Raw genomic sequence first — 18133 nt, 5'->3', positions numbered from 1 at the left:
GGTACAATGCTCTATCATTGCAAAGCATTATTATTTTGTACGGTTGCACCGTTTAGGCTCACCTCTGCCTTTTGTCCTCCACGAAAGCTTATTCCGTCAGAAATACAAGACTGGAATTCTGCAATGGTGTAGTATTCCACTTCCACTGATGGTGGCTCAGGTGGTTTAGGCAACTGGAAGCCCTGTGGCAACAAAGGAAAGTCTTGTTTAGCAAGCAACTAACAATAAGAGGCTGAATGTGTCAGCATGGACAGTTATTTGCCATTTTTCCAATGCTGCCGAACAAGTGGCATTCCTTACTCCTAATTTACCTCCTAGTGATAAGCACCAGGCTTTCTATAACAAAAGGTCTGCAGTGTTGTTGTAGCCGTGTTGGTCCCAGGATATTAAAGTGACAAGGTGTCTGAGATAATCTCTTATTGGACGGATTTCTGTTTGAGAGATAGACAAGCTTCTGACCTTACACACACAGCTTTTCTTGAGCTCTTCTTCGGGAGGAAGTTTGTTTCTCATCAACAGAAGTTGGTCCAATAAGAGATATCTCACCCATGTGGTCTGTAACAAATGGTAACATGTGGGCAAGGCTTAAAAAGGGATAGCTTTCTAAACTATGTACAATTCTAGTACCTCCTTCACTAACTATAATAATCTTGATAATTTGCACTTAAATAGTGCTTTCCATATTCAAAGGGTTTTACATGGTGGGTTCTGTTCTAGTCAGATGGATGGTCCATTTAGCCTGATATTCTGTCTGATGGTGGACAGTACCAGATGGCTTCAGAGGAAATACATATGGGAAATTTTGTGCAACAACAGGCCCAAGATAGAACCTGTTTCCCAGATATCAAGGACTTTAAGTGATCCAGATTCACTGGAGCTGCACGTAAAAAATCTAAAAGCCGGTAATTGCTATTTATTAATTGGAATTAAAAGGAAAAAACAAACATACATATCTGTGTCTATCACCATAAAACCTGAGCACCTGCCACACGTATCCCTTGACTGAAACGGCTCACAACTTATGGATTTACTCAGCTAAAATACCAATGGCAGTTGGATGGATGTCAGAACGGGGGCCCTAGCTCCCTATTTCTTTATGTAACGGAGAACAAGCAATTTTGTTCAAACCCCCATGTCATCATTAACCAACTCTAAAAGCATAGACAATTTTACTAGGTTCCTCTCATATTTTAGACTTAAAAAGAGAAATTGGGAAAGATTCCGTTCTCTAAGCATTTATATATCCATGACTAACTTAGCACTCTATGGAATGACACGACTCATTATTAAATAAGCACAAAAAAGAGTCCTGATGGAAAAAAACCTGAAGGGATTTTTGGTTCTTTAAAGACAAAATCTGCTCCTTGCATTAAAAATGTGACTTACACATACAGGTCTGAATTGTGACAGAGTTATGAAGACAACAGATAGTTGCAGAAAGATTCTGAGCCAGAAAACGGAAGAAAAGACGCAAACTACTGTACCTTAACGTACTACTCCATTGATTTCTAAACCACCCTCATAGTAAGAAACATGCATCATTTTAACATAACTGCCGAAGGCATTTTGGCCCAAGTATTAACCTTGCCTAGCAATGTTTCAATTCTGCATTTCAGCACTGTGCATGTTCAAATATAGCATAGGATGCAGTATAACAACATGCCTTCAGATTTTAGAATGGTTTGAATTTAAACTGAGCTAATTGGAAACAGCAAACATACTTGATGCTTCACATGTGTTTTGTGAACATGGAGTTAATTAAAGCATTCCTGCCAAAATAAAAACTAGTTGAAATAATTAGTCCAAAGGAAACAAAAGTCAGGAGGAAAACAGCGTAAATGTTAACCATACTGAGCTCTCAGTTAAATAAATGTTCGGAAGCGAAGTTTGAGATCAACACATAGGATAAAAGAATTGGGAGAGTTGAATTCTGCACATTACACAGTGAATCCAAATTCGCATTGCTCCTGTTCCGAACAAGAGAGACTCCGCTACAAACAAAAGTATTTGATTGACCTAACTTCTGTTGAATGGGGTTACTAGGTCCTCCTCATATTTAGGGAACAGTTCTACTTTTCATAGGTCTGCCCTGAGTTCTGCAAGTCCAAATAGCAGGACAATTCCCATTTCCCTAGCACCTGTCCTCCCACAAGATACCAAACAGCCTTAAAAATTAAACAGATGCCGCAGCATTACAATGTAGCCACCTCGAAGGTGGGCAGCAGTTTCTAGCTGCTATAGGCATGACGTGCACCTCTGCAGGAAAGGTGGAAGGGACAATTTTGGCTAAAAGGTCATTGGGGAAGTCCTTACTCTTTTGAAAGAGCCCTGGGCACTTTAGCGTCCAGGTGCAGCAGACAGGATGTGGAGGAGTAAAACCTTATCTACTTTGGAATTATAAAAGGGCAGAGAGTCAAGACTATGGGCTGCAGGAAGACTAAGCATTTCAATAACGCGCAGACCACCGACCCTTCTTGGAGGGGGAGGGAGAGGAGAATAAGCTCAGAGAATCAAGGGTTTATTATTGGTCCTCATTGTCATGTGAGATGTTACACTGACATGACATAGCAACTAAAGATGGTCCAACACTTCGCATCCAAACCCCTTTTACATTTAGGCCAATTAGATTCAAAATGTTCCCATCTGAGATTGCTTTCCACAATTTTTTTCTTCATGATAAGATGAAAAACTAGAAGGAGCCTATATTCTGGTTTCAACGTCTCCAAAGTCTCGTGAGATTTCATTCTGAGTTGGTAGAAATCTCATAAGAGCAGCTCTCAAATTTACACATTTTTCAAAACAAGAGTTTTTGAGACTCGAGTGCTTTGTACCTGAACCCTAGCTGGGTGCTCTGATTAGGGTCTGAATATAGAGTCCTTCATGTGAGCTCATCTCAGGGCATAAAGATGAACAAAAAAGAGGAACATAACAATGCAGTTGGGAAATGCCAGGCCTGGTGACTTGCTAAAAGCCCACTTCACTGGCGTAAGAGGACAAGCCATTCTCCAGTAAGGAAAAATAAATCTATAAATACTATTTGTGCTCTTGTATTTGGAGCCGTTCATTGTTGGGGCTGGTCTACACTGGGGGGGAAGGGGGAAATCGATCTAAGATACGCAACTTCAGCTAAGAGAATAGCGTAGCTGAAGTTGACGTATCTTAGATCGACTTACCTCCCTTCTGACTCTTGCCCTGGTGGAGTTCTAGAGTTGACAGGGAGCATATTCGGGGATCGATTTAGCGCGTCTAGATGAGACGCGCTAAATCGATCCCCGATAGATCGGTTACTACCCGGCGATCCGGTGGGTAGTGGAGACGTACCATGTGTCCTTATGCCCTCTTTTAAAAGGAAAGAGAGAAACAGGGCAAGTTTACACAATGCACTCAATATTTTGTGCATGGTTCTGAATTATGCCACAATCCCAGCAAGGCTACTGAAAGTGTGATGGCTGTCCCTTAAAAACTTTGTTCCCAATTGAACTACATGGCCCCACCACTGTAGTATGTGAGCACTGTTACAATTACCATTATATAGCTCGGGTATCATCCCTTCAAAGGTTGATCCTATTATGCTTAATAATTAATGGTCCAATTGGTCCCAATAGGAGTTATGGGAGCAAAGCACCACACAAAGTTGGGCCTTCAACTTTGTACATAAAACACTGGAAGGGCAGTTTTATTCCAAATGAACAACATTTTTCCATGGGAAAAGTTACCATGGAAAAATGTTTCCACACAAAGCCCAATATGACTGAATTTATATTAAAAGTTGTTCCTGGGTGCAAAATTGCCCCAAAACAAAAACAGAGATTACAAATTTTTTCATAAACAAGGTTTCTCCCACTCTGTCCAGTTTCACACCTCCCTAATTGGAGTTATTTTAAGTGATAGCTGCACTTTAATATTTAAAAATAAAGACAGAAAAATCACACACCCAAGAATAGCGCTTACATGTGAAGCAAGATTTTTTCAAAACATGCACTGTCTCAGAAAAATGTCCCCAATGAATGTTGAGCAAATTCCAGAATGTGCATTTTATTCTCTATTATATGCAGTGTGTTTTAAAAAAACAACAACAAAAAAACCACACTCTTCAGAAGCCCTGTATAGGGGGAGAATGGGTTCCTCTAAAGCTTTGTGTCTAGATGACCGTCGCAATAGTTAAGAATTAAAAAAAAAACCACAAACCAGACTGGATTCTCTCCGTGGTGGAGGCCTAGTTCTTAGATTTGGAGAGCCTATGGGGGGAAAAAAGTTTTAAAAGTTAATTTTATTTAGCTGTGTAAATTGTGCTAAGCAAAAGCTTTTTGAAGCTGCCAACTGTCCTAGATAGCTTAATTAGTCATTGCTGTTAGAAAGTTCCATTATTTGCAGTGATCAAGGTATTTCCAAGAGTGAGTATAGAAAAGTATAAGGGAGCACTGGAGATTACGGAGGTAACCGTAGCAATTTATTGCCAATATAAATTAGCAAATTTTCAAAGGCCACCACTGTACAATCTTTAAAAAACACTGGGCTGTATTCTCTGCTGAAATAACTCCATTGACTTCACTGGACTTGGGCCAGCAGAGAAATTGGCCCTGTATCTAGTTTTTCCCCCATAGTAAAAGGAATCCCTTAGAACAGTAACATTAACACTGCTGTTTTAGTCCCAACGTATCAAAGCTCTTCGCAAAGGTTGGGCAGTATCATTCCTCCCCGTAATCTCACAGACGCAGCAGCCAAGGCACAATGGTTACGGTGACCTGCCCCAAGATAACATTAAGCAAAAGAAGGAGTGGGGAACAGAAGCCAGGTGTCCCAACTTCTAGTCATCTGCTCTGGTCACCAGAGTGCTGTTTTAATAGAGGTTTTTATTCAGGGTCTCACTTTAGAACCAACTCTGAGGAAAACCAGTGGACTTGTGTGAGCTTCAGAATTGTTTCCTAGGACAAGTTACTGTACCAAGCATAGTCCTGTGGTTGGTGAGATGAAACTGTACTGATGCTGGAGAAGGAACACATCTTGGAATCACCGCAAAACTACAAACACGAGTCCTGATCCTACAACTGAATCCCTGTGAGCGGATTACTTTCGCTCGCACACTACCTTGCTGACGTACTCCTCACACTGCACATTAATCCTCGTACAGTTCTGCACTTGCAGCATTATCACTAGCCCAGGGGTTTTCATTCTTGTGCGTTCTGGGGACCATGCATTATCTTATGCTCTTTTATCTCCTATCACTAGAAAGGCAAATAAATTATTCCCTTATAGGGCCAACATGAGTGAGCTTCCTGGCTGACAAAGTAACAGATGCTTGTAGACAGCCCTTAGAATCATAGAATATCAGGGCTGGAAGGGACCTCAGGAGTCATCCAGTCCAACCCCCTGCTCAAAGCAGGACCAATTCCCCACTAAATCATCCCAGCCAGGGCTTTGTCAAACCTGACCTTAAAAACCTCTAAGGAAGGAAATTCCACCACCTCCCTAGGTAATCCATTCCAGTGCTTCACCACCCTCCTAGTGAAAAAGTTTTTCCTAATATCCAACCTAACCCCCCCCCCCACTGCAACTTGAGACCATTACTCCTTGTTCTGTCATCTGCCACCACTGAGAACAGTCTAGATCCATCCTCTTTGGAACCCCCTTTCAGGTAGCAGAAAGCAATTATTAAATCTCCCCTCATTCTGCTCTTCTGCAGACTAAACAATCCCAGTTTCCTCAGCCTCTCCTCATAAGTCATGTGTTCCAGCCCCCTAATCATTTTTGTTGCCCTCCGCTGGACTCTTTCCAATTTTTCTACCTCCTTCTTGCAGTGTGGGGCCCAAAACTGGACACAATACTCCAGATGAGGCCTCACCAATGTCGACTAGAGGGGAATGATCACATCCCTTTATCTGCTAACAATGCCCCTACTTATACAGCCCAAAATGCCGTTAGCCTTCTTGGCAACAAGGGCACACTCTCGATTCATATCCAGCTTCTCGTCCACTGTAACCCCCAGGTCCTTGCTTCAGGGAACATGCTCTATATTGAACTCATGCTCTACAGACTCAGGGTGAGGCTACTCCAGCATGGCCCCTTCAGCAAGTAACATGCCACAGGCCTCCCCACAAAGATAAACCAGGAATTCTTATGAAAGCGATGGCAGTCCAGCTATACATTCTGGTCTTACTTATTTGAGCTCTTTGTGGTGCGATCCTCGCTACAGCAGGGGATCCCTGAGCCAGTTTCGAAGCCTGCTTGTCTGAGGTCATCATGGCATTGCCATTAGAGTCATTGCACAAGATGGGCAAGCTAATTTCTTTCTTTGTGATGTGGGGTTCCGCCGTCTCGTTTTCCGCTTGGGTTTCCTTGTCGCTGGATGGTTTCTTGTTCAGCAGGTTACTGATCTCCATAATGTTGCCTATAATTTCCACTGGCCCAGTTAAGTTCTTTTTCCTAGACGGAAGATCATCTTTAGCTTTCTTCAGGTAGGATGCTGGGGCCCAGCCTTCTTTACCTAGATGCCTGCATATATGAAAAGAAAATATCGTTACCACAGAACGGCCTTTGTAGTCCTTCCAGATACAACGGCTAAGGCAAAAAATGACATAGATAATATCTTAGAACCACAAGTTGGGTTTTGTGTTATGTTTTTGTGGTCTCAACTCATCCACTGTCTATAATTAGTCACCTCACAGTCTACTCAGCTAGCAAGGAACAGTGAAGTATTTTAACAACAGAAGAGTTACCTCTTGCTTCAAGGAAAAGTGGTCTCTCCAGATCAGAGAGGCGCTTACTCCTGAGGCATAAGGGAAAATTTTAGTAGTAGGTTGGCTGCATGCAGCTTTTACACGAAATGGGATAAAGACGGTTTTAAGCATGGAAGTGCTGAATACCCACCAGGTTGATGAAAATTCTGTATATACGATCCGTTCTTTCTTCCAAATTGCATCTGTCATGCCCATAATGCAAAGGACAAGTTATCACAATTAAGGGTGGCATTCATCCCAATGCAGAGGCCTTCCCTGACCTTGTGCATTCCCTCTGTATTGGGGTATATTTCACACCCATTTTCTTTATAACCCTGATCCTATGTGAAGCATTTTACAGAATGCCTCCTATCGACAGCAGGTGTGAACCGTGGCCTGCCTTTGTGCCATTGTAAAGGTGGAGCAACTATTTGATTAGAAAAAAATTCAAGCTCAAAACCTAATTAAAAAAAAGCAGGTCTGGGACTATTTGAAGGAGGATTTTTTTTTTTTTAAATTGAACATAGACCAAATACAAAATATGATCCAGGAGCATAAAGCTGAACGCTCACACTTTCCCAGGCTGAAGTTTGTCATTCTTCCACAGCTGGCCTTTTGGGAAAGTGGTTTTTCTAACTCCTGCTATTACTGACACTTCATCAGCGATTCCAGATTACAATCAGGCTCCAGGGAGGAATACGTGGATAACTCCGATTTCCCTAGTGAAACCCCAGCTTGCCCCAGAGTAACTCCGTGAAAGCCCGCTCTCTCTAATCTCCCAAGGTAGCTGGGGCAGATGCTTGAACTGTAAGTGGGGGATGCGGGCACCGTTTAATTCCCGGGGCTCAGGAAATTTGCAGGAAAGAAAAGGTTAAAATGGCAGAGCTCTGAGGCTTCTATAACACATATCGAGACTCACTAGAAAGCAAAAGCAGCGACTGGTAAAACACAAGGATAGTCAAGTAATTCTCCTTCACACAAGTGAGCTTTGACATGAAGAGTCAGATTAGCTCTGAGGTTTCTTTTAGGCTATTCGACTTCCTCTGTTCTCATTTACTGAGTCAAAATACTGACTGATACCATTAGGAGTCCTGAGCAGGGATCAAGTGGAGAATGTGTCTTTAAATAAGGATGGTATCTAAAAAGCTTTACTTGGAACACCCATTACAAAAGCCAGTATTTATAATATTTAACCCGAGTCTTAGCAGCCTATCCTCAACTGCTGTAGAGGAAGGACAGGAGGGGGAATCTCCCATGTTTAGAATCCACCAGCCAGCTTAATCTAAGGTTTCAAAAGACCTGGTTTTGCAAGGGATTGCATCCTCAAAAGAGCAAAGTCAAACAAAGGACTGGTCTCCATATCTGTGGCCCTGAGTCTTTGCAAGTGACCCAATTACTGCTATTCGCTGCAGTATGTCTAGACAAAGTGGCAACGATTACATCCACCTTGCGACAGATTCAGAAGCCGGCTTCTGAATCTTCTCTATACAGAAGTGAAAATCTAGGGCTATGCAATCCAGTCCCCGCTTTCTAACACTTCAGCATGCAGCAATTATGGTCCTTCACTAGGGCCACAGTCAACTACAGCGCACAATTTGGAAACTATCATTGATTTTTGGCACACTGTGCTCCCTGAAGCAACCACTATTAGAAAACCATACCAGGGATTCTTAGAAGTCTGCAGACTCAACCCAGAGGTAATGGAAATCTTTTTATATGTGAACTGAATGCAGCAGAGTTTGAACACACCAGGCACCGTAGGAGGATTCCCATAAAGAGAACGGGAATTCAAGATTTGCCATGTGCCAAATTTTGGTGAGAGAGTTTTCTCCCTCCCTGCTTTCTCCCCATCACCATCCAGGCCCCGAATAAGAGTAATCCCACTTCATGCCAAGGAGGGCTAGAGGCAGCTCTCTTTGGAGCATGTCTCAACTGGTCTCAGCATGAAAGGAGTGTCTCAAATACTGTCCAGGCACCTGCTAAGGTCTCTTGTAAACAGCAAGATGTGGTTACGAGCAACCCTCTCCTCACACTCTCTAGCACAGGGGTTCTCAACCTTCCCCTCCCTCCCCCTGAGTCACCCCACCCCCGACATGCTATAAAAAACTCCATGGCCCATTTGTGCCACAATAACTGGTTTTCGGCATATAAAAGCCAGGGCCGGCATTAGGGCGTAGCAAGCAGGGCAATTGTCTGGGGCCCCCATGCCACAGGGCGCCCCGCAAAGCTTCTTTGCTCAGGCTTTGGCCCTGGGTGTTGAGGCTTCAGTTTACTGCCCTGCTTGGCAGACCCCCCTGAAACCTGCTCATGGCCCCCCAAAGGGCCCCGGATCCCTGGTGAAGAACCACTGCTCTAGCACACTTCTGAACTGGAACCCCAAGACCAAAATTGACCGGCATTGGAAAAATCCATATCCAGAGCTAAAACTTTCTGGCTTCGGCCTGTCTTCATAATGAATCCGAACAGTATGGATTTGCATCTGAATTCCACGACTTGGGCCCCTCTCTACTCCTCCCCATAAGTGTTTTGAGCAGAAAGCCCCTGGGTAAGGTTATTGCGATCATACTCTTCCCCCACCCCCCACAATCCTCTGGTATTTTGAAGATTTCAAAATCTCTGAAGTTCCTGTTCTTTGTTGACTATGTATTGTGCTTACTTGGGATATATATCAAGCTATACAGTATGTGATCTGATTTCAAACGTATCCTGGAGTAGAACTCGCATTACAAATTCAAATAAGAGTACGCACTGCATAGATCTAAGTCCATACAGGACTATAAGAGTTGACATTTTTCAGATCAGAAAGGTAGCACTAATGGATAAAGACTCTGCGCTGGTTTGTTCATTTTTCTATTGATTTTAGATTTTTGGATTGCAAAACGCAATCCATTTGGCTCAGACAGCTTTATGTGACCTTATACCGTTTCAATCTATGGCTGGTCACTGGTTAAGCCACACAAAGCTATTGACCACCTAGCTACTGGCTGCAGGACTGTCTCCCCATTGGATCTACTTGTTATGTTGAGTTAGTGTAACCTAACAAGTAACCGGCACTATCAGGCCAGCAAAAAACCCAAAGTACTTAGTCCAAGTGGTACATATATTCCCACGAGCACTGGAACAATAAATATTTAGTAGTTCCATCTGAAGATCTCAAAGCGTTTATACTTCGTTAGGGAACACTCGTTCTCCCTATGTCACAGGTAGGGAAACCGAGGAACGGAGATTAAAGTCCTATAGGAAGATAAGGGAATAAAATCCAGATCCCTTGACTCATGGTAGGTCTATAATGCAGTCAGGAGGTGTGACGGCAGCACCCATAGATGTATCTGAGCTAGCTTTTCTCCCTGGGAAGCATTGCTCGGGGGGGGGGGGGGGGGGGAAGAGGCAGCACAGACTAGCCACTGGAGTACGTACCAAGGGTCCCAGACCAGCTTTTACTTGGGTGCCTAACCCATGATTCCACTCATGCTGCCACAGCTTCACTGTATTTTTAGCGAGCTAGCTCAGGTATGCCTACCTGTGCTGCAACGGCACCTCCCATTGGAGGCCTCAGGACTGGCTCAAAGCACCAGCAAACCAAACACGTGCTTGGAGCGGCACAATTCTAGAGGCAGCACTTGTGCTCTCAGAAGGTTTTTTTTTTTTTTTGCTCGGGGCGGCAAAAAACCTAGAGCCAGCCGTGGGCCTTCACTTACATTTGCAACCTGTACCAGGTATTTCAAATCTTATCCTGTTTTCCTTCCAATAGCACTTCAGTTTACAGCAGAGCAAAACTCCCTCCCTTTCTCTCTCACAAGAGGTCTAAAATTCATAGTAGTCCAGGAAACCAAGGGCACGCCAACAAAAAAACCCTGATCAGCAACTTGTAGGTCAAAAGAAAGTGACAACCCTTATCTGTCAGCATCAGAAGAGCGCCAACACCTTCCAGATGGTAACTGATATAAAGTAGCATCTAAATAGTTGACTGTAACTTCAGCTATTAAGCATGTAATATGATCACGCAGGCAAGAGACACCGATCCACGGCTGAACTCAATAAAGCCGTAATGAAGATTCCAGCTCAGAGTCTTCAACACACACACGTCTAAGTGCCTCTCAAGTCACAACATGAAAAAGGGCAAAGAGAGGAGAAGAAATACAAGTGTTTCAATGCAACAGGGATTAAAATACAATTGTAGGGTTACAGGATTAGGGGCATTGATTTGGCTTCACCGAGTAAAAAACCTTTTTTGTTTTTATATTATATGAAGAAAAAAAAAAGATTCAAGTTATAGGAATGTTTAAAAAAAAAAAATCAAAAGTGCCTCTGTGTGTCTGAGCACTGGTTCCCTTAACATCTGCTTTCCAGCTTCAGAGCACTGGAATTACTCCAGAGGGAAGCAAACTTTGGGGGGGGGGGGGGGGGGGGGGGGGGGGGGGGAGAGAAAAGAAAGACAGGAAATGAGGATCAGCACAGGGCCAGGAATTTTGGGAAATTATATATTTAAGGTGGAGCTTGTTAACATCTTTAAGGTAGACCCAATTAAAAATAAAACTCCAGCAACTTGCTAAACTTTAATACACTTATTCTGTTCCCATATTATCCAATGGAACAGATGAAATGGCAACTGGATTCATACGGACTTCCCCCTCCCTAGCCTTCCCCTCCAAAATACAAAATAAGGAGCGTTTCAATTTAAGTACCCAAACACTTGGGCTGAGGTATTGCTGAATACTAGGGAGGCGCTGTTCGTAGCAGCTCTACAAGTATTCTTAAAGGCCTTTAAAATCAATGTACAATGTTGGTGAAGGTTTTCAGTTTAATAATCCTGGACAACGAAGTCCTCTTTAGCCACAGAATGGGTACAGTATCGGGTAGTGGCAGGGAAAGCTTCGCAATGCGGCTCCAATTAGTGTTTCTCTTGGAAAGGGTACTTCGGTCCTTGGCCTTTGATAGAAGCTACCAAACAAGACACTAGTTTGGCATTAACTGGGGTGTAGCTACGAAGACCCACCAAATCATTTCAAATTCAGAAATGCTCTGAATCCAAATTGGATCTGCATAATTACGAGGAGACACAGATTACAGAGTCTGGGTCATATTGAGCATCCTCAATCCTCACTGAGTCAAGAACATATAAAACCTTCCGGGATTGGGTTTCTGATCCAAAAGTGCAATTAAACCCATTGAAAGAGGTTACCTTGGGCCTAAAGACATTTCTGCTGTAAAAGTTTAAGTAGAGTAACAAGGGATCTCCTCTTGTCGTCAGAGTTAAGTGTACCCACTTAACTTCACACAAAAATAACACAAGAGAAATTTAAGCACAAAACAGATCCAGCTAGCTGCTTGCAGCATTGTTATTTATAAAGATGAAAAGAAGCCTACAACAGTAATAAGGAAACATTTAACCAGGAGACTAGTTCTAGTTAACCAGACTAGTTCTGAAATAAATCAAAGATTTTTATAATAATGTTTCCCAACAAGACTGCATGCTTTTTGTTCTTCAGTCTTCAACTTTGGATTCAAGTCCTGTGAATGATTAAGGAGGGATGGGGGGGAAGAAGTGACCTGACCAAGCCTGTGCATTCCCTGCTCATAATGTCTAGAGCCCATTCACTCCTGCACAACTTTAGTTATTAGCCACCTTGTTACGAAGATTCAAAGACTCTAACATGTTTATCATGCATGAAGCACTAAATGTAGTTCCAACTGTGCTTTCTCAATCATGATTCATGTCTCTGCTGCCTTTAGTTATAAACCAAGCAGAATCCAACTAGAAAAGCAAAACAATAAAAACCTATTCTAGATGCAAAAGGATGAACAGGAAGGACATCTTATAGGGCTCAAATTACAGAATTCTCCTTAAACCACCTTTATACCTCTATTTTCTATTTAATCAATAGAAATGGTCCCAAACACCACTCCCAGGATCTGAACACCCCAAACTTTACAGTAGCACCCAAAGACCCCAGTCATGATTGGGGCACTACAGTACCAGATACTGTATAAACCTACATGAAGAGACCATTCTTGACAAGTATTGGTCCCAATACATTACAGCTCTATACAAGATGTGCCTAGGCGATGGTGGTCTTGTACTCCTTTCAAGGGAGTTTGGCTGTCATAAGGGGAAAATGCTGGGTTGTTTTTTTCAGAACTGTACATCTAATTTGCGTGCGTGATATCTGTATCTGTTTGTGGCATATAGTTTACAATTGCATGCAATGACTAACTTGGAGAGGCAAATAGCTGAAAATTTGGCCCCGTGTGATATTACTGTTATTATTTGCGGTCTGATGAATGCATCAGTCTCAAGAATGATTTATTCTGCAGCCAGCGGGCTGATCTCCCAAACCCCTAAAAACAAAAACAAACAAAAAAACAAACCTGCCCCAAGCAACTTGATAGATTACAAACCGCAACCTTCTAGCATTATTTGGTGAATCTGGTTTTACTCCTTTGCAGAGACGCACAACTGACTCACACAAAAAAGACTCGATCAGCTGCATGTCCATTAACATGATCACTTGTACTAGGTAAGTGCCACTTGCTGACTGGGATATGGGTTTTTAATTTGAAGGAAATCTAAAAGGTAAGAATTTTCTACCAAAATATTGCAGGTCTACAGACTTCACAGTCCATGTTCCATTCCTACAATCAATACCAAATATTGTTTATTGGTCTTCTGTAACTTTCCCTTACATTTCTGCCTAGTGTGCATTCTGGAGAATAATGCAGGTTTTCTTCTTTAGACAGAGAATGACACAGGATGCGGATGTGAAGCGAACTATCAGAAGGCCTGAAGATCATAAATGCTGTAATAAATCTGCCTGCAGGAAGCTTTTTACCTTATGTACCACCATCCTTCCAGGTTCTTTTGGATGACCTCCACGGTGACCCCTTTTTCAAACCCAATCTCATCCTTCCCTTGGCTGGTGTACGGTTGGATTGTGACATATTTCTCTTCTGGTAGAGGGAGAAAAAAAGAAACATCAGTTAGGGGTAGAATTAGTCCAGCTGTTTTTCTGTTCTGCTGCTTTTCAACTGGTTGCGCGGCGGTTACATGGAGCCGTTGCAAAGGTGGGGCCCTACTCAGTGGCCCACTAATTAGGCATGCTTACGGCATGACAGATAATTAGTTCCTTGACACGGCCCGGCTGCTGACAAATCACAATGTGCTTCCATGCCAGTAACTAGGAGGTCTCAGAGAGGCCTCCCTCAAGTAAGTAAGACAGCGAGAGTAGGATGTCAAGTTGGCCTTAGTTTGCATACAGTTCAGCCTGGCTGCCAAAGCAGCCAAGCGTCACTGAGGGACCTAGAGCCAGTTGGCTCTTCCGAGCATGCATATGGATGCATTGAGTATTGGTATTACAAAAACTCGAGCACTGGCTGCTGAGAGCAACCCGTACTCCTGCCCAACTCAGAGGGACTGACCTATCTGTTCTCACACCTCTGGAAACAATGTGGCTCTACAGGGATAATCACGAAATGGATAGGTGTTTTAAAAAAAGCATAAGCACAGAGTAAAGTTTTTGTACTTTATTACATAGCACCTCCAAGTGCCTCACACCTACGAGAAGTGGGTACGTGTCGTCAACAGAGAAGGGCCAGAGGCAAACCCTTGACCCAAAACACCCACACACTTTTGGAAGTATGGCCCAGGATTGGAATGTAGCATCCCCTGCCCGTCTCCGATTATTGCCCCATTCTACACATGGGAAAACATGCACTAGACTGGAGCAGAGTGGCCCAAAGTCACACAGTGAGTGGCAGAGCCAAGAATAGAAACCAAAACAACCTTCATTCTCAGTCCCTTGCTCTACCCACCACATCACGCTGTCACCTTCAGGACACTGAATGCACAGTATTTTCATCAGTCTCATACTCAACATTTTTGTAAGTTAGTCTCAAAGCCAAACAAATTTATTTTCCTATTGCCAGGGACTCTTGCTGAGCATTGGCAGGGATAGGGAAATGGTGCCAAAGCATCATGCCGAACCCAGGATAGGATGGGGGTAACTGCATGTTTAGTAGCTACTCCTATGAATGACTAAAGGGCAGAACAGCGAGGCTCTAAGGATATGTCTACACAGCAACTAGACACCCACAGCTGGCACATTGCCAGCTGACTCGGACTCAAGGGGCTGTTTCACTGTTGTGTAGACTTCTGGGGGCAGACTGAAGCCCAAGCTCTAGGACCCGGAGGGGTGGGATGGTCCCAGAGCTCAGGCTCCAACCCAAGCCTGGAAGTCTACACAACAGTGAAACAGCCCAATGAGCCCGAGTCAGCTAGCATGGGCCAACCATGGGTGTCTAGGTGCTGTGTATACACACTAAGGGTGTTCCACGCAGTCCTCCTAACTTGTTAAAATGGTGGCCACAACATTGGAGGGTTAGACATGGGAAAACGAGTAGGGGTCTCTCTGAAGGAGAGAGGGCAAGAAACTAAGTGAATCCAGAGTTCCCGATCACTGCACAAATGGCAAATGAAAGGAGTGGGAAAAGGGTTGCAGCAGCTTAAGGCAAATGCTCTTTTGAGAGGGAGTCAAATAGAGACACCTCCATCTGTTAAGTTTTGTGACTCGATTATATTTTGTTGCTGAGTGAAGTAAGGAAAATGTAAGGGGGGGAAAAAAATCTTTACTGAGACAAAGAAATACCTCAGAAAGAGAATAATGTTGGCAGAACATCTGATGGCTGCAGAGTCAGAGAAACTGCATCTTTAAAGACAACCTTCCTTGCCTGGGTCCTTCTGATTCCGATGTATTGAACTCTCAAAACCTTCGCTTCCGCAAGAAAAAAAAAAAACTTCTGCTCCCAGGGAAGCTGCTTTAGTAATTTATTCTGATAACTCCTACTAAGTGACTCCTAAAGTATCATTCCTAAATAGCACGGTCAGTATATTGTACTTTCCCTGAACAATAACTGGGCTTTAGATTGAGTCTCGCTGCTGTAGTTGCAGCTAATCAATCCAAGAATCAAATCATGGGATGGAGAGCGTTTTCCCCAGATGGCTGTCTGGTCTGTGGAATGGCTTTGGTTACATAGGGAGACAAAGTTTCAAAAAGCTATACTGCAGAATAAGTGGGTTAAACTAGCTAATTTTTGAGCTTGGAAGACCATCTGCATCTCCACTTAATGCTCCGATTTCTAGGTGATTAGAACTTGCCTGGAATATATGGTGAAGGCAGGAAGCCAAGTGACTTTAGGCACCTGAACCACTGAACACCATCCCAGAAATATATTGCCTAGGGTATCTTTCTATCATTCTCCTATAGAAGTCACAGCAAAAGAGCTAAACCATGTGTTTACTGGAGATTATAATCATAGGGAGGCTGACATCACCACTAGCCAGTCAAAGCTCCACTTTGTGTATCTCTCCCCCCATGTCGTAAAGCCCCATTATACTAGAGACTACCCGACCACACTCTTGCCGCAAGAGTTATGACAAAGACATCTGTTTATTTTATTCCCCCTACATGTAAACAGCAGTCCTTGCTGTAGCTGGAGGCAATCTTTTTATTAAATTAGCTCTCCATTCTGAGTGTCCCTGCCTTGGTCAGAAGAGTCTGACTCTTTGGAAGTTCGACCCATTATCTTCTGCAGAAGACAAGGAGAAGTGGTCAGATGAGAGGTGTTCCTACCCAAGTACTTGTGGCTATTCCAACTTCCTGATCGACTACTTTAAGCAGCAATGACCAAATATCACATCAGCCTTTCCAGTGCTGTCAAACCTAGCCATCCACATGGGAATGCAAACCAGGGATGATGGTGCTTTGCCATCAGACCGTCATAGCACTTTACAAACCTTAAATCTCCATGTCTCACCAAGTGAGGCATCATTTACAGGTAGGGAAACGGCAGCAGAAGAAGGGTAACAGTCCCAACAACACTACTAAAATACCCATGATTATAGCCTACCTGGATTACGGCCATGGCTCGTCTTTGCCTAGGACTGTGACTACACTACTTTTCACCATTGCCCTCACAGGTGCAATGACACTGGTGAGAGCTCTAGTACAGGCAAGGCTTCAGTGGCTCCCAGTATTTTAACCACCACATTATCTAATCCCCTTTCAGCTTGGGGGTGATAATGCTGGCGGTGCCTTGTCTACACTAGGACTCCCACTGTTGCTACTGTCAGCGGAGCAGGGGAATCTTAGAGAAAAGTCTTCGTGTAGGCAAGGCCCACGTGTATAGAACAAGGTCCCATATTAGAAGATTAGCCTACATGACTCCAGTATCAAAACATTCCCCTAACACAGCCATAAAACTCTCTTCCCTTCCTTTAGAGCAGTCAAAATGAAGCCCTGTTAGAGCACGAAGTGGCCATCACTGTGTTTATTTGTACTGTAGCCCAGGCCTAACTGCAGCAGAACTAAGAATAAAACCCAGGCCTACCAACTCCCTGCTTCTGTGCTCATAGCCACACACCCTGCTTTCCCTTCCTAAAATTCACTGAAAATAACCCTTGCTTGGACCTCCCCCCACCACACACACACAAAAATTGAAGCTTTCCAGTCCCAAAAAAACCCTCTGGTGAACATTATTCCACCTCCATTAGTCTTTTATTTTTATGCCCCTTTGAATTGAGTTCTGGCCTCTGGCCCATACCAGAAACTGAAGTCCTGAGAGGCCACAAGAAGGACAGTCTGCATGGCGTCTCTGGGCCCAGCTTTTCAAGAGGTTTGGATGGTTCAGCTAAGACTCAGGTGATCAGCGCTGAGCATGTGCAATTTTGCGGATTACAAGTTCTACCACCCACATTTTCAGCCTCATTACTTTGCTTTAGGTCATCATTTGAAGAAAGATACTTCAGAATATATTCCCCCCCCCCCCCAAAAAAAAAACACATAGGTAAACGCTAAGGGGAAAAAAGTTAAGGAAAGTGTTCGAAAAGGAAGAAAGAAGAAAATCCATTTAGAAATTAAGGTTCCTATGATGTCTGTTTAGCAGATCTATTTTTAAGCCTACAGTTCAAAAACAGGAAGCCATCATTAAAGTTTCCCCTTGCAGAGTGCTTTTTCAGCAAGAATTACAATCATTTCCAAGGTTGCACACATTTGGTTTCTGTCAGTGGTGAAGGGGCGACCATAAACACACATACATGAGGTTTTTAACCTCAACTGCACTCTTGAAGTATGGGCTCACTTATAACCCAAAAGTCGTTCTGGTTTGCTTCTCTTAAGACTAACCCGAGGAGGAGGAAATGATGTATTTAAAGTCAGTTGATTCACATGGACACATTATTTAGGAGAATGATCAGGGAGGCATCCAGTATTCCGAGCTACTGATCAAAACGCTTAAGCTATTGGGCATTTAATGATTGAGGCACTATGTTACTGGAAAGACAAACACGGATAATTCATTCTATAGAAGAACAAGCAGAAGCACCCTCTGTACCTCTTGGAATTCCATCACAGCTCTGGACGGTC

The 18133-nt window shown here is 43.4% G+C and overlaps 1 protein-coding gene across 13 annotated transcripts in view; it reads right to left on the bottom strand.

Moving 5' to 3' along the window:
* The window catches only part of SH3PXD2A (SH3 and PX domains 2A), a 387168-nt gene that overhangs the window by 14543 nt on the left and 354492 nt on the right, over window positions 1–18133 (bottom strand). For all 13 annotated transcript variants that reach the window (XM_042855199.2, XM_065552551.1, XM_065552549.1 and 10 more), the window contains 4 exons: window positions 13547–13664; window positions 6158–6492; window positions 4189–4238; window positions 63–182 (listed from right to left, as the gene is read on the bottom strand). In XM_042855199.2, coding sequence (XP_042711133.2) covers window positions 63–182; window positions 4189–4238; window positions 6158–6492; window positions 13547–13664 — 623 coding nt within the window. The remainder of the gene's footprint in view (window positions 1–62; window positions 183–4188; window positions 4239–6157; window positions 6493–13546; window positions 13665–18133) is intronic.

The sequence above is a fragment of the Chrysemys picta genome, chromosome 7, assembly GCF_011386835.1.
Source record: "Chrysemys picta bellii isolate R12L10 chromosome 7, ASM1138683v2, whole genome shotgun sequence".
Taxonomy (NCBI): Eukaryota; Metazoa; Chordata; order Testudines; family Emydidae; genus Chrysemys; species Chrysemys picta.
This window is presented reverse-complemented; position numbering and strand designations above follow the sequence as displayed.